This window comes from Paramisgurnus dabryanus, chromosome 3 (genome assembly GCF_030506205.2).
Source record: "Paramisgurnus dabryanus chromosome 3, PD_genome_1.1, whole genome shotgun sequence".
NCBI lineage: Eukaryota > Metazoa > Chordata > Actinopteri > Cypriniformes > Cobitidae > Paramisgurnus > Paramisgurnus dabryanus.
In genome coordinates this window covers 15,360,226-15,387,088 of record NC_133339.1, presented here as the reverse complement: position 1 = coordinate 15,387,088, position 26,863 = coordinate 15,360,226, and the positions used below count along the sequence as shown (strand labels likewise).

The window sequence follows — 26,863 nt, the reverse complement described above, 5'->3', positions numbered from 1 at the left end:
CCAAGTTATAGTATAAAAAGTTTTAATATCATTAAAACCCGAAACAAAAACATTTCAAAAACAAACAAAAGACATCTCGGCCAACACCCCAAGAAAAAAAAAACGTTGAAAACAAGTGTGGGTTTGAGGTAAAAGTTTTAAAATGGAGGCCGTGACCCAACAGCTGGTGCTTCACTGGAACTTCAAGACCTTCATCTGGACTGTTCAACTGCATGAGAGAGAAAGAAATGTCAAACATGTACTTCAACCGTCTGACAGCAGAGAGGAAAATAAACGTCACAGACAACAGCAGCTGGAAACTCATAGATCATCTCTCAATGAATGAAGACCTTCTGAATAACATCCTCCAATTACATGCAACTATCTCCTGGCATGACTACAGACATGATCACAATTTCTCTTAGGGTGTGAACGTGGTGGGTTAAATTACTGGTAGAATGCCAAAAAAAGATTCCTTGACAAAACAGTAGTTTATTTTTTACACACACAGTCTGTTATAAGCCTCGGTATAGGAAAGTAATCTGACTTACTGTAAGTGGAAATGTCAATCTCCTCTGGTAACTCTGCAACATTGACCTCAAACCGGTCCTGCACATCATTGAGGATTTTGGCATCGGTTTCATCGGAAACAAAGGTGACGGCCAAACCCTTTGTGCCAAATCGACCTGCACGAGCCACCTGTAACATGACACGGTTTTAATAAATAGTCTATAATGAGCAGCAGTTAAGACTTCATCGGCTCATGTTTTTACCCTGTGCAGATATGTGTCTGAGTCTTCAGGCATGTCGTAGTTGAAGACGATGTTGACCCTCTCGATATCCATTCCTCGCCCAAACAGGTTTGTGGCCACTAGAATTCGCCTCTGAAAGTCTTTGAACTGCTGATATCGTGACAACCTGCAAACAGAAGATATTAAGTCATCTAGCAGCTGAAGCCTGAGGTAATGCGTATTAATGTGCGTGGAAAAGAGCTCACCTCTCCTCCTGTGCCATTCCTCGGTGGATGGCGATGGCTGGGAAATTCTGCTCTACCAGTAACTGTGAGAGAGCCACACAGCGCTGCACAGACTTCACAAATATCACCACCTGCAGGCAGACACGAGCGTTACAACCTGATGAACATGAACACACTTCACTCCTAAAACAAGACGTTGAAGGAACTAAAAATCACTCACCTGGTTGAACTCCAGGACATCGAGCAGATCAAAGAGTTTGCGGTTCTTCTCGCTGTCCTTCAGTTTGCAGTAGTACTGCTGGAGACCGTGAAGGGTCAGTTTTGTCTCATCGTCCACAAACACCTCCATTGGCTGAGAACACAAATAACATTTCAGAATCTTCAACATCAGATATTCACATACCAGCACTAATGAACTAAATACTAATGCATCACATCGACTATGCATAAAGGGCTACATCATCTAAAGGATGTCACCAAGTACATGAAAAACTATCCTTTAGTTGTGACTTGACATTAGGCAAATGCTAAACGCAGATGATGAACTATAAGATGTCTGATTGCAGATCAGATGAGCATTATCACAACAAGACGGCGATTTACTCACATCCTGCATGAACTTGCGGCAGACGGGTCGAATCTCTTTACTGAGGGTGGCGCTGAACATCATACACTGTTTCTCGTGAGGGGTCAGTCTGAAGATATCCTGAACGTCACGTCTCATATCTGAGAGAAAAAGAAAAAACTTCAAGCAGCAGTTCTCAGACTTAAACCATCACAACAACTGGCATTGATTCACATCACTCACCCAGCTGCTCCAGCATCTTGTCACACTCGTCCAGAACAAAGTGCTTAACGTTCTTTAGGTTAAGGGTCTTATTTCGGACCAGGGCGAGGATTCGGCCGGGCGTGCCCACCACGATGTGCGGGCAGCTCTTCTTCAGAACCTCTTCGTCGATCTTTATGGACATTCCACCGAAGAACACGGCCACCTTTACTGTGGGCATGTATTTGGAGAAGCGCTCGTACTCCTTGCTGATCTGAAAGGCCAGTTCACGGGTGTGACACATGACCAGCACGGATACCTAAACAAAAAACACAAGCACGTGTTCAGAACAGGGTTGAATATATATGAAACGGAAGAATCACAATCAGATAATTATTGAACACAGCAAGCAAGCACATGCGTAGATCGACTAATGCAAAAAGAAAAGGTAGCAGATTTTTTGCATTGTGATTGCACCTTTTAACCACTATTCAGTTCTCAAAGGCAAATCTCCTTACTGTAATAACACATTTTCCTATGTTATATAAGACAGGACAACACCTCAATCTGACAAATACTCAGTCATTACATAAGACAGTCTGCTGAACCTATATATAATTTAAGGAACGTTTAGTTTCAATGCAGATTTCACAAACGTAAAAAACGTATAGACTGACCTGTCCGTCCACAGGCTCGATCTGCTGTAGGGTAGCGAGTACAAACACAGCCGTCTTTCCCATACCAGACTTAGCCTGACACAAGATGTCCATGCCGAGGATGGCCTGTGGGATGCACTCGTGCTGCACTGAAAACACAGTGACACTTTAATACACACACTCATGATACAAAAAAAATAAACAGAAATGTGCGATGAACAACCCATCTCTTACTAGTGATGTAACATCGATATGGATCGATGCTGGTGATAAGTCAATATATAGCAGAGGCCGATACATGGGCTGAATTTGATTTTTTTTTATCACATGGGCGATAAATCTGTAATCCACCAGTTTTCAATCAAATTTCTCTATTACTTAAATTTGTTATGTGTACCATGTACTCTAGTGTCACTTAATGTAAAGCCAAAGTCTGAGACAATAAAATCATCATTATTCACTTTTTAACATGACGTTGTGTCACACACACCACCACACACTTATTTAAACAGCACCGTGAGATGTCAGATCCACAATAATTATGTTTTAAGTACTTTAAAAGGGTATGTTTATAAATGTTATGCATAACAATTGTTTATGTACCATCACCAATTCCCAGTTTGTTGCTTATTTACAGTAATAACATGTTATGCCGGCCATACAGCTTTCTTAATATCGGTATCGGCAGTAAAAAAAAAAAAAAACACCAACCGAAGCATCAATTAAAATTTATAACAATACAATGCCTTGATGCCACACATAAAATATTGAAACAAAGGACCTTTATTTTGACACCGTGTCTTCATTCCTTGACATAACACATTGTGTGCATTTTTGTTTATTTTCATGCGCAGGGCTCGCAAAATCGCTAGCCCAACATCCCAGGGCTATTGTGCTTTGCAGTCGGGCTATCAAAATGCATCCCCACCCTGCCCGTTGGGCTATATTGACTTATAGGGAGGAAAAAATATATTTAAATGCTTATGCATGCTTTCACAGATTTGGATGGATAATAATGGTGTATGAAATTCAGGCAATGGTTATTTAAATTGCATTTCTGCGCGCGCTCGAGTTTTACTTTCGCGATTGCATAAATCCACAGTACAGGAAGCAATACGTACTGATTTGTCACAGATTTGTTGGGCAAATCGTCAGTCATTACGATCCTCACGCAAGAAAATTAAAACTCTTGCAGCAAGCTTTAAAGTGATATATACTAGTCAACATTTGAAGTGGATCAAAAAAGTTTATCAAAGTTGTCCTAAGACAAGAATGGGTATTAGGGATTGGTTTTATGTAAACATTTATTAAAGGTTTTGATCCACTTCGAATGTTGACTAGTGTAGATTGTATGGGCAGTGAAGAGACTCTGTGCAACAGCATGATCTAAACTTGCTTATTAGAGCCATGGAGAGAGAGGTAGATATTAAACAAATGTAATATATATATATTCAAGTATAACTGTATATGTAATTTATATATTAATGTATATTAAACACACATTGTAAAAAAGATGGCTTAACTAAAAAAGTGGTTGCATTTTGGGTTAATTATAAATATGTTAATATAATATTCTACATTAAAAGTAATGTATTTTTTAGTCGGGCTACTTGCATTCATTTCGGCTACCAAAAACTGAAGAGTGCCTGCCCGAAGGGCTACCAGGGATTTTGAAATTTTGCGAGCCTGGTGTCAGCAAGTAGCCTGGTTAGCCAGACCTACATCAAGATGTAAGGTCTGGCAACTCTTCACACAAACGGCTCAATGCAAGGGGCGGGATATAAGGTTGTCCCTCAAAATGCCTCTGCACGCAATAGGATAGCGCTATGACCAATCAGAGCAACGAAGAACGAAGTTTTCAAGTAGGAACCGTCGCAGCTCTGTCGTCATCATGTTAAGCCCGCCCCACAGACGCTACACACGATGTGATTGGCCTGACCAAATTTTGGTTTTTGGAGCTGTTAAGTGTATTGTGAGTGCCTAGACTAAACCCTGGCAGCAAATATATTTTGCGGCCGCTAGGGTGCGTCTAGATTTCTAGGCTAGTCAGCAAGTGAATGCAATGCAGCAAAAGGGGGCTCAGCGGTGAAAACACATGCATGTAATATTAAAGTGTCAATGAATTAATCTAATCGTAATTGCATCGAAGAAATGTTTGATGTATCAGCAAAAGTGGCACTGCTGTAGGGCTGTGTAATTAATCGTTTTCCAATTTTTGCACATTTCAATTGCTAAAACTAGATAATCATAGTAATGGTTTTAGGTAATAAATCCAGCGCATCATAAGCAGCTGCGCCTCGCTCTCTCTCCCTCTCTTGCATGTGCCCTCGCAGCTGTCAGAACACAAAGCAGTAAACTTTGTGTGTTTGTTAAGTTTTGTGCATTTCAAGTGAGCTGAGGCGCTCTGGCATCTGTCTAAGGTCAGATCACTAGGTAGTGATTGACGCGTGTATTCTTCTGCAACAACACTAAACGATTGCATTGAGTTGTGTGTGCAAGTTTTTAAAGTCATTAAGTAATCGGGATTAAAATATTTCCCCTAATCAAGCAGCCCTACATTGCTGTGGAGATGATCAATAGTTCATCATATAGCAGTGAACGGTCCGATTTACACCCTCATCTCTTACCCTCAGACGGATGCTCAAAACCACAGTCGACGATGGCTCGCAGTAACTCTGGTTTGAGCAGGAAGTCTCTGAAGCCGGAGCTGTGAATGGAGACGTAGGAGCCCTTCACGTCCTTCTTGCCCACTGGGGCTGTGCTCTCTGGGGCTCCCTGAGGTTCCTCTTCCTCTTCATAATCCAACAGCTCGTTGTCAACATCATTCTCAGCCATGCTGGAGATCAGAAGATCAGATGCATTATAACAACAGCAACATAACGAAACGTCTCAGAATGAGTGAGACTTTAACAACATGAACCTTGTGACGTCACACATATGTAACGAAAATCTGAGGTCTTCCACTGAAACTCTAAACCCTAGTACTTGTAAAAGATAAAATGTGTCGTCACATGGTACAGTTTGTATTATTAAATTTACCATGAACCCAAAAAACAGCAGTGCGAGGGATTAGAGTCATAATGCCATACGGACCGCCCCCCACCGGCTTTACACAGGCCTACATGTAATATACGCCACCAAAATCACTGAAATTAATGACTATTATAAATATTTCACAAAACTAGACGATATATTGTGTTGTTAAACGGTTAAAGTGTTATTGCTTATTAAAAGTTAAACTCGTGTTACACAACTAACGTTAACGTTATTCTGAATAAACCTCATCTGATGCGAGCGGACAATAGACGATATAGCAGCGTTTAAATCACATTAAACCAGTGAATAAACCAAACTCTACACGTAATATTTATAACTTTACACAACACAAAGTTTACCGGGCACCGATCTCACTCTAAAAAGCGAAACGTGGTAATAAACGAAAAACGAAACGAACGCGCGCGCTGTTGTTAGCACTCCATACTAACAGGCTAACGACACAAAACAACTGCTCATCTTCATTGAAAAATTACGATTTTGCCGAAGTTTATTAAACACAACACAAAACACTACAGGAAATAATAAATAATAACAAGAAAGTATGTTAATATACTAAGATTTAAATACGAATTAGCGGCTACCTTCAGGTTACGGTGCACTTCAGATGTGAATACACGAACGCTGCTACCTCAAACCACACGCGCCAGGCCGCAGTTTATACTTCCGTCCGGAAGTCCCGCCTACCGAATAACCCCCGCGATCATTGGCCTGCGTGCACGTCAATTCAAAATATTTTATATGTACAAGCGTCGTGATTGGACGTTAGAGCTGTTATTGTGACGTTTGGTGTTGGGCGGGACTTAACAGATGTTAAATTGGAGGTGACTTGAGTGTTTATTAAACACGAAACCCTTGGAAACTTTATTTATAAGCATAATTTCTCACCACACAATGTTTTTATTTGGAAAAAATAATATTTTGTAATAATATTTTGCATAAGAGTGATGTGAACCAATTGTTTCAAAATGATGGTAATTTATTTACTTATTCTGACTTAAGTTTAAAATATCAGGTATCTAGGAAATAATTTAATATAGTTTTATCTCTTTGGAAATTTGTATGCTCTTCAAAAATATTAATAGTGGCTATTTTTTTGTTTGTTTGTTTCTTTACAGAATTACGTCATTATTTTTGGACCTGGTTCCTTGAATACCTTTCATTATTTCTTATTGGAATAATTTTTTTTATGATATTCAGTGGACATACAGTGGTCACTCCCCCAGAAATATTTCTTGAAAAATAAAGTTAAAGAAATATCTTATAAAATAATCCACAAATTTTATCCTTTTAAGTATTTTTTACAGAAATTTAGAAATGACATTGATACATCCTGCTCTTTTTGTTTCTTTTGAGACTATAGTTCATCGGTTTTGGGATTTAATTAAAGGGCTAGTTCACCCAAAAAATAAAAATTCTGTCATCATTTGCTCATCCTCATGTTGTTACAAACCTATATAAATTTCTTTGTTCTGATGAACACAAAGGAAGATATTTTGAGAAATGTTTGAAACCAAACCATTCGTGGAGCCCATTCACTTCCATAGTAGGAAAAAATAATTCTATGGGGTCAACGAAGGGTTTGGTTACAAACATTATTTTTCTTTGTGTTTATAAGAATAACAAAATGTATACAGGTTAGTAACAACATGACAGTGAGCAAATGATGACAGAATTTGCATTTTTAGGTGAACGATCCCTTTAAGTCTTTCTGAATTACTAATTGTCCAAAATATTATTCTAAAATTTTATTTTACTTATAGAAACATTATTTTTGGATTTTATGTTAATAACAAGATTTTAATCAATGCAAGCTTAAATCTTTTTTATTCATTGGAAAGTTTTATATCCATAAATGTACAAAAAGTACTTTATAAAAGTACTTTATAAACCACTTTATGTCTTCAAACAAGAACTGAATTTATCCTTGGATAAAATTTTAATGTCTGTCAATAGTTTCTTATCTTATGTAAATTATTGAACCACACTTTGTTTTGTTACTTAGAAGACTGTTTATTTGTTGTTGTATCTTATAAAAATTAAACACGAAACTGATAAATTTGACAAGTGTGGTCTTGCTGAAATTATTAAGCATGTATAGTAAATTGTGAGGTGTATGTAAGAGAAAGACTTCTCAAGCTTAAAATGCTTTGGGAATGAACGATTTAACTACTAGTATATGTTATGTCATGGCCCTTAACAGTTCTTACCCTTAGCCCTTAAAATCTATCAAGAATTATTTAATTAAAAAAAATATACTAATTTGATGAACAGCATGTCACATTTCTATAATATTTTGCTCCAACCTCCCATCCAGTAGGTGGCGGGAATGAGTGACTGACTGTAAACAAATCTGACAGCTGTATAAGTAAACTTTAAATTTTATGTACTGAAGATGAATGTACATTTAGTCTTTGTGTGTAAATCTCAGTCTTGTTTTGTAGTTCTCATAGTTATAAATGCCTTTGTGTATCTTCTTTCAAAACTTTGAATAAAAAAAAAAAAAAAAAAAGTAAACTTTAAATTTTATCTACTTACAAATCAGAGATCATTTAATATTTTCCTTAATATTTTGCCTTTTAGGAGGTTGTGATGATTTCACCAAGTAAAATGTGATCCTGGATCAACATTTTTTGTTGTTTTAATCAAAGATACCCCAACCTACCTTTAACTCAAACCCTAACCATTTTTAAACCCTCAAATTAGTGTGAAATAATAGTTTGAGGAGTATTTCTTAAAAGCCCCTAACCCAATCCTAAACCTAAATCTAACATACAAACTAATCCTGCTCCTGCAATCTGATTGGTTAATGAAAATGTCGATCCAGGACCAACAATGGTGTTGATCCAGGATCACATCCTACTTGGTGGAATTACGTTCACCCCTTTGGTCACCCCAAATATTTTATCATATCAAGTATGTAACTGGAAATAAGTTTGTTGTTTACACAAAGCTAGAAATTGGGAACATTTTACACACCAAAAAACAAAAACTTGTAATTTGTATTTAAGCAGGAGCACCATAAACTTCCATAGTAGGAAGATACATACTATAGAAGTCAATAGTGCTCCAAAACTTTTGGTTACAAACATTGTTCAAAATATCTTCCTTTGTGCTCAGCAAAACACAGAAATTGAAACAATTTGAGGGTTGGTAAATGAGAATGGTGTAAACTATTCCTTTAAGTAAAAATACTTTGATTATATATTTAAATGATTAATGCTTTTTTAAGAGATACATTATATGTATCAATAAAGGTTATAATATTTCACACTCACACAGAATAAACTTTTTTACGACAGCATAACATCAACATCTGTCATCAGAACACAACCGTTTGTTTACTCTATGGATACTTTACTTTTATTTTAGTAATATTAGTTATAATTGTGTTTATAAGGAAATACCAGACTTCAGAGAGGCTTTATATTCGAGACTCCTGCGCCGAGTAGAAGCTCCACTGTGCAGGGGAAAAGTTAGGAAAGCTGTCGGAATTTGGCCGGGATGGAGATTCGAAGAAAGGGCAGGACACAGATCCGGGCTGCAGTAGTAAGTCTCTGATCTGTCGAGGCAAAGTGTGCATCATCACGTTTTCCACCAGTAAACCTCCTCCACGAAGCCCAACGCAGCTCCCCAGCTCAACCGGCAGCTCGTCCAGACAGTTGCCGCGTATATCCAGATGAGAGAGTTTACTCAGAATTCCCACATCAGAGGGCAAGGAGCCTATCGAGTTATTAGCCACGTTCAAGATGCGGAGTTCAGCGCAGCTATGAAACAGCTCCTCGGGTAGATGTTTGAGTTGGTTTCCCGTGAGATCTAGTTCAGTGAGGAGCTTCAGGGCTCCCACGTGTGCCGGCATCTCCTCCAAGAGGTTTCCAGCAAGCAGAAGACGTCGTAATCTATGCAGCTTGAAGAGAGCTGGTGGAAGGTTCTCTAGATGGTTGTGTGACAAATCCAGGATTTCCAATGAGCGCAGAACTGCGACGCTGGGAGGTAGAGACAACACGTGATTGTGTGCCAGCCGCAAGCAGGACAGATGATGTAGATGTTGCAGTCCCAGCAGCTCTTCTAGAGTACGCAAACCGTTGTGTTGCATGTCCAAACTGCGCAAAACTGTCAGGGCCAACAGAGCGGATGGCAGGCGTTCCAGCTGGCAGTCCTGTAGCAGCACTTCTGCGAGTCCGGTCAAACGCTTCAGTCCCGTCAACACCAGCAGCCTGGTTCCCTCGTTACGTATCTCCAGTCTTACCAAGCTCTCCGACAGCTCACTCAGCTCCTTGGGGATTTTCTGCAGTGTCCCGCACAGCACCAGGACGCGCAGGTGACACAGCTGACGCAAGCTGCTGAGGGCCCAGCCACGGCCCGTGTCGCCCTCACCGCACAGGTTGCCGGTCAAGTGAAGCTCTCGCAGGTTGTGGAGCGAGTACATCCAGGCCGGGATCTCGGTGGGTTTGGTGAAGGTGAGATGCAGCGTCTCCAGGTGTTCCTGCAGGTGTTGCAGTGCTTCAGGCTCCACTGCTGCAGAGCAGTTATACAGATGCATCTCACTGATGAAAAAAGAAATTTAACTTTCCCATGATTAAACACTACATCACTCTTTAAGAACAAATTAAAATAAAATGCATACCTGAGTGCAGTCATGTTGGTTATTTGTGCTGTGAGTTTGGCCTCTCCAATGAGCTCTAACTTCAACACATGCAGTTGGTTCAGAGAGAAGAGAGCTGCTGGTAGATGTGGGAGAGCAACCAGCTGAAGCACAGAGCGACCCCGCTGATCACAGGTGATCAATGACCGCAGACGTTCAGCTCCCCATAGACGCTCCACACTTTCCTTCAGCAGATGATTCTCACAGACCGGCGACAGGAATACAGAGAGACGCTGAGCCAGCAGAGGGGCGTATTGATCAGCCATGTGTAAAAGAAAGGCCAAGTCATTGTGAAGCTCCGGTACATCAAACACGAATCCAGTCTCATGCTGGCTCTGGAATGAATACTCTCTCAATGACCTGTGAATCTCAAAATAAAACACTTTAGATTTTCATGGGTAAAATGAAGATGATAAAAAAACTGTAAAACTAAAGTATTTAGCGTTGCGTATCCGCCCTGGAGTTTATTGCTATGATTAATAACGTACTTCTGAGAGATCCACAGCAGGGTGTAGATGGCGAGCACACCGAACAGAACAAGCAGTAAGATGTAGGCCTGCATGAGTTGACGCAGGTGAGAGGAGAGCAAACGGCTGCACTGGAAGACGCTGTAACCGGTCAGCGCGTCAGACTGCGGACTGCAGATGAAACTGAATGAGATGGAGTCCAGCAGTGGAGTTGTGTAGATCATGATCACAATGAACATCAGCACTTTAAACACAGTCTGTGCAGTGTAAACCTGTCATCAACAGATAAACAACACATTCATGCTTGTACAATTGTTTAGAAATACTGAAAGAGATTAAAATGTAAAAATGAAAAACACTTTAAGTCATTTTGGATGAAAGTATCTGCCAAATTTGTGCATACTTATCAATCCTACGATACAGAACGGTACATTCGGAGTTGTTTTTTGGGACAGACTTAAGCGTCATGCCGGAAATAGGAAGAGAATTTGCCCATCAGTGTGAACTCCTCCCTTCCGTCACCTAATTGGTCTGATTGCTCTTTAGCAAGGACTTCTGGTTTGGTAAAGTGCGCAAAGCCTGCTGCAGTGCGGGCTTCGCCGAAAACCACATCAAGGGTTCAAAGGGGGTGCTGATGAGCACACTTCGGAGCGTAAAAATGACAGATGGGACACCCTACGGACTCGTAGACTAAGCGAGCATGCAGAATTTTTAGGCCACGAGACCGAGAGTCCACATGAAGTGCGCCATTTGGGACAGGGCCTATGTCACGTCACTGCTGCAGAAGTTGAAAATTTCTCAACTTTCCAAGAGCCAACAAGTGCATCGGCCAATCAGAATGCCTAATGCATATAACCTAGTGCAGAGCCAGCCAATTACATTTATGCAAGATTGGAGAACAGGGAGCATGTGCAGCCCCTGTGATTGGCCATTGTCACTATGACGATCACGTTAGGGCCACGCTTCAGACACAACCTCCGCCAAGCATGTGGCGTCAGCATTAACGCTTGACGGGAGGGCATGTTTGAAGCATGACCAACATCCAATTGCAGTGGCCGCTACACATGCTCTGGTCTTCTATAAATGTAATTGGCTGGGTCTGCCTAGGTTATTTGCATAAGGCAATCTGATTGGTTGACGCACAAGTTGCCACTTGAAAAGTTTAGAAATGTTCATCTTCTGCCGCAAGCAACGGCAGTGACGCGGCGCCGACGGATCCACAATTCAGTTCGGCAACGCATGACGTCACCCATTTAAAGTGAATGGGAAGCGTTACACTTGGTGTGAATGTACCGTGAGTGTGCTGCTATTTGGTTGCTAGGGTGTTATGGGTCATTACCAAAACTTTAGATAGACAGCTCATTGTCCGCTGGATCCTACGTCTACAGATCCACCATTACTTATTATGGCATGAATATTCTATTGCTTTACAATTGCTAGGGTGCTTTGGGTGGTTGCTATGGTGTTTTTAATGAATGACAGCGTGTGAATTCAATATTAAAGTGTAATGATTTAATCGTCACCTTAAAGACAACATCTGAGCTTTCACAATGCGCTCGGAATCTGCGCACTCTCTCGAACAGTGCTCGCGTCTGCTCGCGGTCTTTTCGATCTAACAGAGCTGCTGCTCGAGGAGCTTCCGGCGGCATCTTGGACTCCACAGGTGACATACCGGAGTGCACAGAGCAGTGGAACCCGGTGGAGGGAGACGAGGGCATTTGATTGGCAGCGGAGGTGCAATCGGCCCCCACCAGCAAGGGGCTGTCGACTCCTGAGTCCACGCTCCACTTGCGTGTTTTGGATGAAGATGTCGCTTGACGTTTGGGTCGCACCGTCTGTTCTGTCTCCGAGAAACGGCTCTGGGCCGCGTCCAGCTGGACTGTGTAGGACAGAGCTCGAGTCGTCCAGGGCGAATCACAACATCTGTCGAGAATGGACAGAAAGTGCTCGATTCGGGCTGACGTTAAAGGAAAATGAAACCAGAAGCAGCCGCTGGAGAGCAGCACTAAAGTATTAAGCAGTGTCACGTACGGCAAGAGCCGCGAGCCCCAGGATAACCCCTCGTGATAGCACATGTAACCAATGTAGATGTATTGTTGATAGTCCAGGTTGGTCCGTCGACCCTTCGGCAGGCTCGTAAATAGCGGGTCGTACCCGGGCTTCGTAGAGGAGCTGGAGTTACCGTGTACGGGAACGCACACAAGCCCGTCACGTGACAGCAGCAGCGTGCACGCAATGATGCACACCATCAGCATCAGAACCAACAGGTGATCCATGAACACCTCCGGCCACGGCTTCAGTATCTTAGAAGTGCTCGGTCGCTCACCCACTGAGCACAGCTCAGAGAGAGAAAACATCACCTGCCATCAAACAGAGAAGATAAATATATCACATCAGATTTATCTAAAGTAAACTTTACTGAAACACAAGCTGTTCACCACAGTAAAACACAAAACAAATGCACTGAAGCTCATTTTGATCAACTTCAATCAACTTAATAAAGTTATGGTTATATAAATTGCAACCCAATAAAACATGCAGTGATGTTTTCCACGTTCGGTTTTAGTCAAAACTATGAAAAACTCAATAATGGGTGGACACAGAACAAATATTGTAATCATTCAATACTCCGATTTGTTACATTAAACATATTTTATAATGTACTTACTCGGATTTAAGCAGACGCTTTTATAAAACGCTTTCAACTCCAGAGTCTCGCATTGAAGGCCGGTTTATTCAACAACACATCAATAACTTTACACCGTTTCCAGAAAGAGAGAGAGAGAGAAAGAGAGAGAGAGAACAAGAGAAAGAGACCCTCACGTAGCTTTGGGATCACCATGACAACCGCACACAATAACCGCATTCACATCACATAACAGCACTGCGTTTATTTCAAAATACAGACATTTTATTATTTTTATTTTATAGACAACCAATCAGATTTTGTTTTGGTTACGTCATTGTTTAAATAAGCTCAATTTCTAGGTTTTTCATGAGGTAAAAACAAATTAAGGATTTAATTGTATATGGCAATAAAAATCTTGAATCTTGACTGCATTTTCATCAACGCCACATCCACACTATGAATATGAACACAATATTATCAAATCTGATGTGGATTTTAAAGTTCCCCTCACGGGTGTTAAGTGAACACTTTTTACAGTTTTTAAGGCGTCTGCATCACATTAAACTGTTTTCATAAGTCTGCTACACAGATGTCATCTATCAGTTAATAAACTACACACCTTGTACTTTAAGTTGAGTTCGCTGCTCTGTGCTGCCTGTGGCTGCTGAATGAAGCCGATTAACTTTAAAAAGGCGCGAAATAAAGCAAACTAAAAGACGCGCAAAGCATCACTGACCAAACCACTTTGAGGCAAGCTAGGGAGAAATGTTTCTAAACATTAAACGCATATTTTTTGCCAAGTTTGCATTTGTATTGTTTTACTTACACAGTTATTCAAATAATATATGATTATATAATTTATAATACACGTGTATGACATTTAATGACATTTTATGAACTGATTGACACAGCTAAATGTGTGTATGTAATGCGGCTGACCAGCAGGTGTCACTATTTACTCGACTTGACTCGATTAACGAAATCTTCTGCATATGGCTTTTACTAAAACTGATTTAGTGTCATTCCTCTATGATTTACAGACTTTTGCCACCTGAGCATAAAAAGAGCACAAAATCTTGACTTATCTTATAAATGTTAAGTGATTGAAACATAGACCCCTTAATTGCTTCATTGATCCATATCAAATGAATAGGAAATCCCATATGACAAAAAAAAAGATCTGGCCGAAAATATATTTTAAATATATGCTAAATAAATTTTGTGGTAAGAAAAGTTTAATTAAACACATTTTTGAATTTGTAAATATATTTAGTTTTAACCTTCATATATCAACAAATTCAACATATATTTCAAAATGTATTTAGAGGGTAAGCAAATACATTTCTAATTTTACATCCATACATATGGCAAAAATGTATTCTTTGCCAAAATATATTTTAAATACATGCTAAATACAAGTTAATTTTATAAAGTATATTGTTGAAATTGAAAATATATTTAATATTAACCTTTTTAAAAAAAGTTATTTTACCTTCTTTTACAGGTTTGTAACATAAACAAAGTTTTTCTTCCAGTGCGAAGTGATAGATTTCCTTGGATTAAAATGTATAGAGGGATAAATATATTTTTAATGCTTTAACATTTATGTACTTTTAAAATATCTTTTAAAATGGACAAAAAAATTGTCAAAACATATCTTAAAAGTATATAATTCAAAAATATATTTCAACAAATATATTTTTCGGCCATTTTTTGGATATTTTTTTGCTGTATGGGAATAACCTGCCACCTAGGTGTATAAGACTTCTTTTCATACAATCAGAGTTTGATACAAAATATCGTCCTTTCGCTTCTTAAAGGGATATTTCACCTTAAAATGAAAATTCTGTCATTATTTACTCATCCTCATGTTGATCTAAACCTGTATGAATTTCTTTTTTTCTGATGAACACAGAGCAGATAGTGACCATTGACTTTGATAGTAGGAATAAAAAATATGATGGATATCTTAAATAATAAAGATAACCCCAAAACGTTGTGGAGGTCTTTAAAAGAATTGGGAATTGACAAATACTAATAAACCAAGAAGCATAGGACTAAAAATTAATATTGACTAAAAATAAAAATTGAATTTTAATAAGAAGGAGGTTGCTAATTATTTTAATACATATTTTACATCGATAGCAGAACAACTGGTTCAAATCTTCAGCCATCCTCTGGGATATTTAGTATTGATAGGGTGAAATAATTTTATAACAAACTTGGAGCACGACCCAATTCATTCTCTTTACGGAAGGTCAAGGTTGTGGGCATGGAAAAAAAGCTCTTACGGTTGGATGTAAAAAGGCCCTGGGTTAGATGGGTTATCCCCTAGGTTTTTACGAGATGCTCCTGCCCAAATAGCCCTTTACATCTCCCATATTTTCAACCTGTCAGTTGAATCTGGTATTTTCCCCAATGACCTTAAGAGGGTAAAGGTAGTCCACATTTTCAAAAAAGGGAACAGCCACGATCCTGGTAATTATCGAAGCTTTCTATTCTGTGTATAGTCTCAAAAATTGTTGAAAAACTAACAATGTAATGAATACATGAATAAAAATAATTTCATGTATAAATTCCAATCTGGTTTTAGGAAGTCATATTCTGCCGAAGCATGCTTACTTTACTTATCAGACCCCATACGCAGGGAAATAGATAGTGGAAATCTCTGCAGAATGGGGTTATTGGAATTAGACAAGGCTTTTGACAGGGTAAATCATGACAGACTGACAGCTAAACTTGAGGCCTTGGGAGCAGACAACTCAACCTGTAGGTGGTTTAAATCTTACCTATCAGGGATGGAACAATTGGTGACCATGGGGAGAATGATGTCGGATCCTAGTGTAGTTGAATGCGGCGTACCACAAGGAAGTGTTCTTGGACCATCCTTATTTTTAAGATATCAACGATATGGCAGATTCCTGTTCATGTGATCTATTTCTGTATGCCGATGACGCAGCACTTTTAATGTCTCTTAAGTATCAATCTATCCTAGAGAGTACCCTGAGTTCAGAACTATTCTCTGTAAACAAAATCTTTACATTTTGGTAAGACCGAGGCCATCTTGTTCGGTTGAAAATACAGATTGAATAGATGTTCGGAATTAAGGGTCATACATTTAAATAATGCTGTGGTCATTGCAAAAACATCAGTGAAATACCTCGAGTGTATCCTAGAGAATAACTTTGACAGCAGAAATATGGCCAATAAGGTTTTGAATAAAGTAAGCGGGCCACAATGAGGACCACAATGGAAATAAGACTTTATTGTTTTTATCCTTGATTGTATTTGATGTCTTTTGTGGTTATGTGTAAGACGTTGTGGTTGATGCAAATCGAATCAAACACACTGGCTCGATGTTATTAAGTAAGATAATCGACTCGTGAAAAACCAGTGATATTTAATATAACCACCATTTGTGCTCGACTGCAGAAGTGACGTTATATACACCTATGATGGCATTATATGTATTTAAATTATGGGCTAATGTTCATATTTTTGGTAAACTATACCAAACAGTTGCTACCTCCAATCAAAAGATCTCTACTTGAAGAACGTCTGGTTTGGTTTATTTGATCTAAGAAATGATACATTTTGTGTAGTTTAATTAGGCTCTGATATTTAAATCACATTCTTACAAACCACCTGAAGTTGAACACTTACAAACTAGACTTTGGTTAACACTGTGAGAATATAGTTGTATACACGTGACCATATAATATGAGAAGAATAAAGTTAGAAAGTGTGCAGGAAACCCCCACACCCCCAATCATAATCTTACACGTTTAGTTCCCATGTGTTGGGGGATTTACAGCGAGCTCACACATCAGATTGTTCTGGTTTCCCATGAGTGAAAACTGCGATGAAGCTTTCACACTTCATCAAGCGTGTTTGGAAGGGATCAATAAATAAAGTCATATTAATCATCATCATTGGTTTACAACACAGTTACAGCTAACCATGTGTCGTTTTCATTCCTGTAGCTCAATTGGTTGGGCATTAGCAGTGCAAATTTCTTTATTTAAACCCACCAATCAAATTTCTTTACAGACGGGATTCAGATATGTTTCAAAGGTGAAATGCAGCTTATGGTTACAAAACAAAACTTTTCAAGTTGTTTGGATTTTCCTTCGGTTAGCCATGCCGGTCGTAACGCACTAACAGTTAATTTGCGGACATGTCCCAGACTGCCAAAAATCAATACTACATGCATAGCCTAAATCACAGATCTTCACAAGCAAGGGTTGACACTTGATCATCTTATCATTACAGATCATAGACACATCTTACCTCCAGAACCAACACCTGCCTTCTATCTCTATACAAAAACCAGGAATGTTACAAAACACATCATCAGAGTTACTGAACCAATCCGGCACTATCCATGAATGTTTATACACATAGTTCTTTAACAGTACTGGCAATACGGTTAACAATCTGGTGGTGATGTGCAATATAAAGTCCTTTATAACTCCTACAAGCATTAACAAAGCCAGCAACTGATTCACAGAGTTATTATGCATTAGGCAATAAGGGGGGTGTTTTTTGGCAAATCATAACGCATGCTCGCACACACACACAGACACGTCTAAAGTTAGAGACCTCAGTATAAACTCATGCAATTTCTCCCAAGATGAAAAGATAAAAGTTGGACTATCCTCCAGAAATCTGTACACTTACTGCATTTAAACAAGTGCGTTGTTTTCTTCAAGTTTATGTGCACTGATACATCAGATGTGTATTTGTGTATTGCAGAAAGCGTCCATCTCTTGCATGGACGTGTGGTTTCACACCTCTGGTTCTTCACAGAATCTAAAGGGCGTATAGTGTGAGGGTTAACGCCCTCCAGATTCATTCCTCTGCTTTCCTCCGTTATGTTTTAGTAGAAACTCCTCTTTAAATAGAGCAGCGTTGCATGTGACCATTATGATGCTGCAGAAATGCATTCTAGCGACCCTTTATTATCGTCCTCAGACTTCGAAGATGGAACGTGCAGCTTAACTGAATTAAATTGTAAATTGTGAAGAACTCACATGCAAAAGTCGGCTAAACGCCACCTTCAAAATATGATAATGACATCAACCGAATCTCTCAGTACGTATTATACATTCATCAAATACTTTCACTTCAAATCTGCTTAATCCCGGCATAAATCCCGTTTTTAGGCAGAATCCAAGAGTATGATAAACAATTCTCATTTACAAGAAAACATGTTAGACGCACTTTGAGGGTTTCGCATCTGAGCTCTTCATATACACACATGTTAATTAAAGAAACATAAAACACCTGGACACAGTGGGGCGGGGCATGCACAGGTGTACAACATTAAGTAAAACTACATACCAGACTGTTAAAGGTAGGTTATCACATTTTAAAAAATGCTAACGGTAGCCAACTAGCAATGAAATCATGATCTCACCCTTCATTCAAATCGCCATCAAAAGTCACGCCTCTTTTAAAACACATGAACACGCACAGATCAGACGGTCACATCTCATGTCTCATTCACCAGTGAGAAAACTTTGCAGTACAAAGTGAATAACATTACGAAAATAACCAACATAAACAACTGGTTTACATCAGAATTAGTTAAAGCACACGTTCGGTTGTGTAGACGTAGTAACTATATTGTTACGCTAATCCGTAAACGAACACAAATTTCACGAGCAACACAATGTTTCATCAAAGTAGAATATCTGAATCCATCTAAATACAAACATATCGCGTACCTACCATACCAAAATAAACAGTGCAACGACCCTTTCAGACCCTTTGCCTCCTGCAGCTGTTTGCATCTCGTGGTAAAGCAGTAAATTTACCGATGTTAATTTGGGTTTTTGCTCTTGCTGATCCAGGCAGTTTTTGCTGTTGTTGTTATAAAAGATGTCTTTCATTGTGTGCCTTCTGTGTAGGTTGTCAATTCAGCAGAAAAGTTTGCCATTCTCTCTCTGTTTACAGACAGGAGATGAGCGCACGTGAACGCGCCGATGACGTATGGTGTCTGCGTGAACAAGCTGCGCGGTGGCATTTAAATTGGATGAGGGACAAAAAAGGCAATGTCTGTTCGGACCAAGATCTTTGATTGGTTGAACATTTTTTGGTCCTACGCCTTTCACAGATGACATACATTTCTATAAATAAATGTAAACAATTTAACATAGTGATTGCTATCAGGATGTGAGGGGACTTTTAACCAGAATAACAAAATTTTTTTTTTATTCAAATTAGATAATTAGATAATTTTAATTCTGCTGGGTTATTTTTAACCCAGCAATACATTGAAAAAACCCAGCATAGGTTTTAGAGATGCACCGATGTATTGGCCGATTTTTGATGAATTAGAAACCATCGGCATATCGGCAATAGCACGAGAAAGGCTGATAACGATTGTTTATTAATTTACTGCGTGAAGGCAATATGTTGCATGTCTGTGGCATAATCCAGCATTTAAAAAAAATAATTATATAGATAATAAAATACTTCTGTACAAATTATAATTTGTCAGATGTGCGATGGGGGAAAAATATAAATGACGTAGTTAATCATGTAAAAGATTACTCATTACTCAGAGTAAGAGTATTTCGGAAAAATGTCTGTGGTCTGGGCTTTTTTCAAAATCTTGGAAAAAGGCCAAAAATCGCCAAAATTTTATCTTAATTTGTGCCTCTCTTATTATGTTGGTCAGTTGAATGTTAAATAGAGCCAATCCATGTTCAGTAAAAATGATTTGATTCAGAAATAAACTAGCTAATAGGTCAACTATATAGTATTGTATGCAAGCGTTTAATATCGGCATCAGCCAAAAGTTGTCTGTTTAAATCGGTATCCCCCAAATATCATACTGGTGCATTCCTAATATGTTTATTTAATAACCCAACATGTGTTCTGTCCATTATGTACCCAATAGTAACCCAGCAGAATTAAAAGTGCAGTTACAAAATAAAAAAAAATGACAACAAACCACAAAGCACAGATACATGACAGCGACAGAGAGTCTGCCAGATAATCCACATAATGTGGATGATATCACCGTATGATGCCCACAGTGAAACTGTGAATATGATGAGTACACTGAAGAAGAGCGATTCTCACACCCTCATACACACCTACTGAAGAATTCAACAAAAATCCAGAAATACAAACCCATAGAAGGTGTGAATGAACCGCAGAAACAAGAGGAAATGTGTGGGCATTGTTGAGATCATCTAATGAATGTTCATCTTTCAACTCTATAGCCAAACTATAAAACATTTAAGCTGTTTAAACTTTTATATATATACACATTTACCACCAAAACATTTGTGCATTTGAGCTGCACCTATACCGTCTCAACATGCTGGGATATTTTCAACCCAGCCGTGGGTCAAAAAGGGAAACTTGATTTCGTACAGGCCTACTAAAGGGTTAATGGTGTCACATGGTGATCAAGAGTAAAAATGACAAATTTGACCTCTTAGTAAAAGGAAAAACCACCAACAATCAAGAATGCATGATTATGATGTCATGGGTTTGCAATCAAAAATGTGGTTATAATAGTCACGCATTATTTTGCTCAGTTTTGCGTGACATTGTTACGTATTTCCACCATTTTACGTGCCCCTGACACGACTTTCTTTTCCGTGACAGTTTCACGTATTGGTTACTCAACTGTTTTTCCTATTTTTAAACAATTGTCGCTTCAGTTTGGGGTTAGATTTGCTGTTTGCGTTAGGATGTCACTTAATGTATTGGTTTATACAATTTTTTCGTATGCTTTTTAAACCATCGTCGCCTGACGTTAGGGTTAGAGTTGGGTTTGGGTAAGGATGTAATTTTATGTAACAGAAAGTTGTTCTAACCCCAAACCGAAGCAACAATTGTAAGAAAATAGGAAAAATAGTTGAGTAACCAATACGTGAAACTGTCACGGAAAAGAAAGTTGTGTCAGGGGCGTGTAATATGGTGGAAATACGTGACAATGTCACGCAAAACTGAGCAAAATAATGTGTGACTATTTCACGTATTTTGTGAGATCAGGTTGGTTTTTTTCCCAATCAGTGACATAATTTATGAACTTGGCAATTAAAGAGTTAAAATCATGGATTTTTTTTGTAAACATTTAGTAGTTTTGATCAGGACTGAGGTGGATTTACAGATTTATGCAAAATAGTTGTCATCCTGAACAACACGAAAGGGTAGTGAATTTGCCTGCGGTGTATTGTTCAGTTTTTAAAAATTTTAAAGCATTTTCCCAAAATATGTGTCAATATAAGATTTGTAGCCAAAAATCATTCCATTTGCTGAAAGACAGAGAAAGTTGTGGCCAAATTAAGACCACAATGCATAAAGGTTAAAACAACCCAGCATGGGTTAAATAACAACCCAGTGGGTTGGCTTGTCACGTTTTGACCCAAAGCTGGGTTGAAAATAACCCAGCATTTTTTAGTCTCAACATGCTGGATTATTTTCAACCAAAATGGGACAAACCCAGCCATTGGGTTAAATTTACCCAGAAAATGTTTATATTTGACCCAATAATGGGTTAAAACAACCCAGCATGGGTTAAATTACAACCCAGTGGGTTGGGGTATCCATTTTTGACATAACACTGGGTTGAAAATAACCCAGCATTTTTTTATTAATTATTTTGACTTAAACAATACAGTATTGCTTTTTAAGAGTGTAAACTTTCTGATTGTCATTCAGAAATATTATTGCATAGTGATGCACGATAATTTGCATGTGATTGTCATTGCGCATCTCGTTATTTAAACCACTTCCTTGATTAGAAGTGAATCGCCATCACCTGCTTTCAGATGGAGCGCCATTTACTACACAAATCCGTAGTTTCCTGACAATCAGAGCAATTTTGCATTAATTATCGGACGTATCACCTGCGATATGGCCTAGCTAGTCGGTGAACTACGGCTTTTAAAGTAAATTTACTAATAATTGAGGAACCGGCTTTACTAACAAATTATTGTGCATCCCTACTGCATGTATTTTAAAAGGACACTCCACTTTTTTTGAAAATATACTCATTTTCCAGCTCCCCTAGAGTTAAACATTTGATTTATACCTTTTTGTAATTCATTCAGGTGATCTCCCGGTCTGGCGCTAGCACTTTTAGCATAGCTTAGCATAATCCATTGAATCTGATTAGACCATTAGCATCGCGCTAAAAAATAACAAAAGAGTTTGGATATTTTTCCTATTTAAAACTTGACACTTCTGTAGTTACATCGTGTACTAAGACCGACAGAAAATTAAAAGTTGTGATTTTCTAGGCAGATACGGTTAGGAATTATACTCTCATTCTGGCGTAATAATCAAGAACTTTGCTCCCCTAACATGCCTGCAAGAGACGCAATGATATTACGCTGCAGCTGAAAATAGTCCCCTTAGTATCTTTCAATAGCTGGGGAGCTGGAAAATGAGCCTATTTTTTTTTTTTAAAGTGGATTGTCCCTTTAAGCTCATTGATTTTTAATAGATGTATGAAGTCATGTCACATGTATAGTTACATACATGAGCAACGAATATAATGTAAAGTGTCAATTATTTTTCGTCTTACATCTCATTTAAAGCCTTACCTAACAAACATCTTGAAAAGTGTGCTGCATGCTCTTACTTTCGAATGAACGATTGTTTTGATGTGGAAATGCACATTAAAAACACAGACACATCGTGTATAGAGCAGGAAATGTTTTGTATGTTTGCACACAGATGGATGTTATAGGCCATTATAATGAAGGACAGAAGGTGTGTCGTGAGAAAGTCACACATTTGTTTGTCGCTCATCCTTTGCTCTTATCACTGTAACCACAAAGATTGTGACCCTGCTGCTAACTGAGAGGTCTCCAGATAATGGACACAAATCTCTCTTTCTATCTGTATTATCTGTAGATATTTTAATCTCAAGGTCTGATATCACAGATCATGACTGAAGTTTCACTCTTGTCTGTTGCACAAACACACTGACGTTTATTCGTCTGGAAACTCAATAAACAACAATGATGTGTTTGTACGAATCAGAGCAAATCAGTCAAGATTATGCATTCGACTGTAATACTAAAAAGTGCTTAAATATTAAGAGTAATGAATAAAATAAGTGACATAAAGAAAATTCCTAAACATTTGATATGAATGTACTTTACAATTATTACAGATGATTCAGCCTGATGTGATGTGCAACTGTTTGTCTCCTGACAGATACAGCTGGGGAAATCTCATTACAATGAGAACAAGCATCTTCAATCCCCCCGCCACAAACCCACCCGGCCTCAGAAGCTCAGGATGCTTATCGTGAACACGTCTCGGTGTTACACGAGCGCTGACACTGTGGTGAACGCGGTAAAGTTTTGTATGTCTGCAGATGGAGCAGGTGAAGCAGTGGGCTTGTGGGTAAAAACGAGCAGGAGCTCCAGGGGGAGATGGAGGGCCTGGTGGGCTTTTTGCTTCACCTTCATCTCTTTGTTTTTCAGCTTTGTCGCATTGAACGTCTCTTTCTAGGAACTGGAAACACTGCACTTTGTTGTAAGTGGCTTTGGTTCCAAGTCACAGTGTGCTGCAAAAACATCACAAACACTGATATTAAGACGATAAGCAAACTTTTTTGTTTTTAGTTTTCATTTAAGTCATTAAGTCACAAATCAAACAGATGAGAAATCATATAACACGTATGTGTGTGTGTGTGTGTGTGTGTGGGACCCTGTGGTCTGTATGAAGTCTCCGTCTAATGCTTAAACTCAGTCTGATGATCAATATTCACAGTGTTTGTTGATTTGTCATCAGAGGAGGTTATGGATCAGTGAAGTTTGAAGAACGCTGATCATCTGAAGATCTGGTAAGACTTTAATTCACTTACATGAGCTCCAGTTTTACTTCTCTCTTTCTTAAAAGGGATATTTCACCCCAAAATATGTAATATAAACCTTTATGAGTTTCTTTGTTCTGCTGAACACAAAGTTTGTAACCAAACTGTTTTTGAGGACCATTGACTTCCATAGTATTTTTCATTCCTACTATGGAAGTCAATGGTGCCTCTGTTTCCTGCTTGATGATTACAAATATCTTCAATTGTGTTCAGCAGACAAGGTTAAGTAAATGATGACAGAATTTGACTTTTTGGGTGAACGGTCTATTTAATTTAAGAGACTTCATGGTTGTACTTTTATTTAAATTTTGTCTCAGTAGTTCTCCTAAAATCCATTAGAAAACAAACACAAATGAATCAAATTGCTGACATACTGTAAACGTATAAAAATAATGTGATAATTTTGTTTTGGAAGAGTTTTATCTTTTGAACATCTGGTTGAGATCTCTATTATAACTTATTTGAAATCAATGAGTATTTATTTATTATTTCATTTCATTCCCAAAAGAGTGAATTATTTTGACTGTGTCTAAAAATGCACTTACACATTTATACTCACATTTGTCACAAACATAATAAACTGCACATTTTATGAATAAAGTATATATTAAATCAAGAGTGCTTTATTTAACAAAAAACATAACCTCAGTATCCCTGATCAATATGTTTTTCTCCGACACGAGTCTTTGTTAATAGGTTATAATTGTGGTAAATAAAACAAAGTGAATATTGATTGACTCATTGCGTTTTTAGTGTTAAAGAGATGAGATTGACCTGACACCACACAATCTCACGAGTGTTAAACTTCCTGTGTGATTGACAGCAAGCTTAGAACCGAATCAGAAGAACTCATGAGAACACTCACACAACGTCTGCGAGCGTCTCATGGGTGAGTCTGTCCTGCAAAATAACAACTACTAATATAAACACTTAATACATCTGTAACTTTTCATTATTATGACATTATTGTATACCACGGGTCTGTTGAATGCTTTATTCTGATTGGTTGAGAAATGTTTCACAGGTATGCATTATTTTTTTGATAAATGCACATTTGAACTTGATCTGTCAAATGTCTTTAAATAACCACTAAAGCAATGTCTGTGTTAACTGTGGTATAAGAGGAATAATTCACTATAGTCCTTTGAATTATTTAAAAAATAATGCACACCCACGGTGTAACATCACAACGCAAGCATTATTTTTGAATAATTCAATGGTCCATCATCAATTATTCCAGAATTTAGCACATGTACTGCATTAGATGATTGAATACTAATTGATAAATTTGATAATTCAAATTGTTTTTAAATATTTATATAATGATGTACATCTAATTTTGGTATTAAAGCAATAACAGAGAGTGACAAGGAGTTTTGTGAATGTTTTCTACATTTTAAATGAGTTACATTAAATAATGAAACGAAAAGTTTTAATAAGATGAATATAAATGTAAGTGAATCTGTGATCTGTTATGAATGATGCTGCAGGTGTTTAGCTCTGGTTTACTCTCTTAACCTCAGATTGAGATGTAATAACTGAATTTACTCTTTAACAGGTGTCAATCAACCACAGTCTGCACATGTACTCTAGATTTGTTTTTTTTAAAACAAGCTAAAATAATTTGGTAACACTTTACAATAAGGTTGAATTATTAAACATTAGTAAATGCATTAATTAACATAAACAATAATTTTTCAGCATTTATTAATCTTGGTTAATGTTAGTTAATGTCAATACAGTTACTCATGTTAGTTCATGGTGCATTAATGTTAACAGTTTCAATGTTTTATGAACTGTATAAGCATTGTTCAATGTTAGTTCATGTTAGATAACACATTAACTAATGTTAAAAAATACAATCTTATTGTAAAGTGTTACCAATAATTGGTAATTGTTTTTTTAAATGAGGAGCTTAAAATACATTTTATTTTAGTTTTTTGTTGGTTGGGACGTAACAGAATAAAAGTGAGACATTTAGTTATCAATAAAGAAAATTGTAATGATGGTAAGTAAAATATATTTATTTCAGGTTGCGATCTCACTTGATGACATGCCACGGTCCTTTCTAGTGAAAAGTAAGAGGGCGGGGCATCACTCCACACGCTCCGCCCACTCTCAGCATCACCATTATGATGGATGGACATCCAGTAGTCATTCACCAGTAGTCATTCATCCAAAGACTTCGGAATCGGTGCCCTGTACAGACACGGACATCAGCAGAACCGAGCAACCATCTGTGATCTGGAGCGATACGAAAACTGACGCTCCACCTGGAGCAGGACACCGGTCTTCTCCTGGAGCAGGTAAAAAACAAACACAGGCTCCTCTCTCACCGCAATAATCTAAAGAGAGTAATATTGTGTTATCCTCTTATCCTTCACCTCAGCGGATAGAGAGACAGATGTAGAGCGACTGGTTCAAGTGTTTCTCACTCACCATCAGCTTCTGAACATTCGGACGTCCCTGTGTGAGTGTTTATTCTGTGAGAAGGTGAGAGGAAGACATCTCATACACCACCTTAGATGAAATGTCGAAAATAATACAATACAAGCAAACAGAATATTTCACCGTCTTGAAGTCAACCACATGAATCCACACATGATCATTCTCACAGAATCACATGTGGTTTTTGTGCACATCTCAAATTTAGTCTCAGCACATGTGAGAGTTTCAGTAAGTGTGTGTAGATCGCTATATACTTTCCATCTCTGATATGTTCAAATGTTTACTGATGGATGTTTTCTGTCAGCTTTTGTCTTCTGCCGTCGGCCTGGCGTCTCACTTGCACAAGTCACATGTCAACAGAGCTGCTCTCCCATTGGCTGGAACACTG

At 38.2% G+C, this 26,863-nt stretch overlaps 2 protein-coding genes across 2 annotated transcripts; both read right to left on the bottom strand.

Moving 5' to 3' along the window:
- Positions 1-5: 5 nt before the first annotated feature.
- Positions 6-6,138, bottom strand: ddx39ab (DEAD (Asp-Glu-Ala-Asp) box polypeptide 39Ab). The gene is made up of 10 exons (XM_065278408.1): positions 6,016-6,138; positions 5,005-5,213; positions 2,399-2,526; positions 1,764-2,040; positions 1,563-1,681; positions 1,176-1,307; positions 977-1,086; positions 753-897; positions 531-678; positions 6-208 (listed from the first exon to the last, which is right to left on the bottom strand). The coding sequence occupies exons 2-10, from the start codon at positions 5,210-5,212 to the stop codon at positions 192-194; spliced, it is 1,284 nt and encodes a 427-aa protein (XP_065134480.1). The 5' UTR covers position 5,213; positions 6,016-6,138; the 3' UTR covers positions 6-191.
- A 1,826-nt stretch (positions 6,139-7,964) lies between these two features.
- On the bottom strand, positions 7,965-13,278 carry LOC135768431 (volume-regulated anion channel subunit LRRC8D). Its single transcript, XM_065277656.1, has 5 exons — positions 13,212-13,278; positions 12,067-12,903; positions 10,565-10,815; positions 10,059-10,436; positions 7,965-9,978 (listed from the first exon to the last, which is right to left on the bottom strand). The coding sequence occupies exons 2-5, from the start codon at positions 12,898-12,900 to the stop codon at positions 8,856-8,858; spliced, it is 2,586 nt and encodes an 861-aa protein (XP_065133728.1). The 5' UTR covers positions 12,901-12,903; positions 13,212-13,278; the 3' UTR covers positions 7,965-8,855.
- Positions 13,279-26,863: the final 13,585 nt, after the last annotated feature.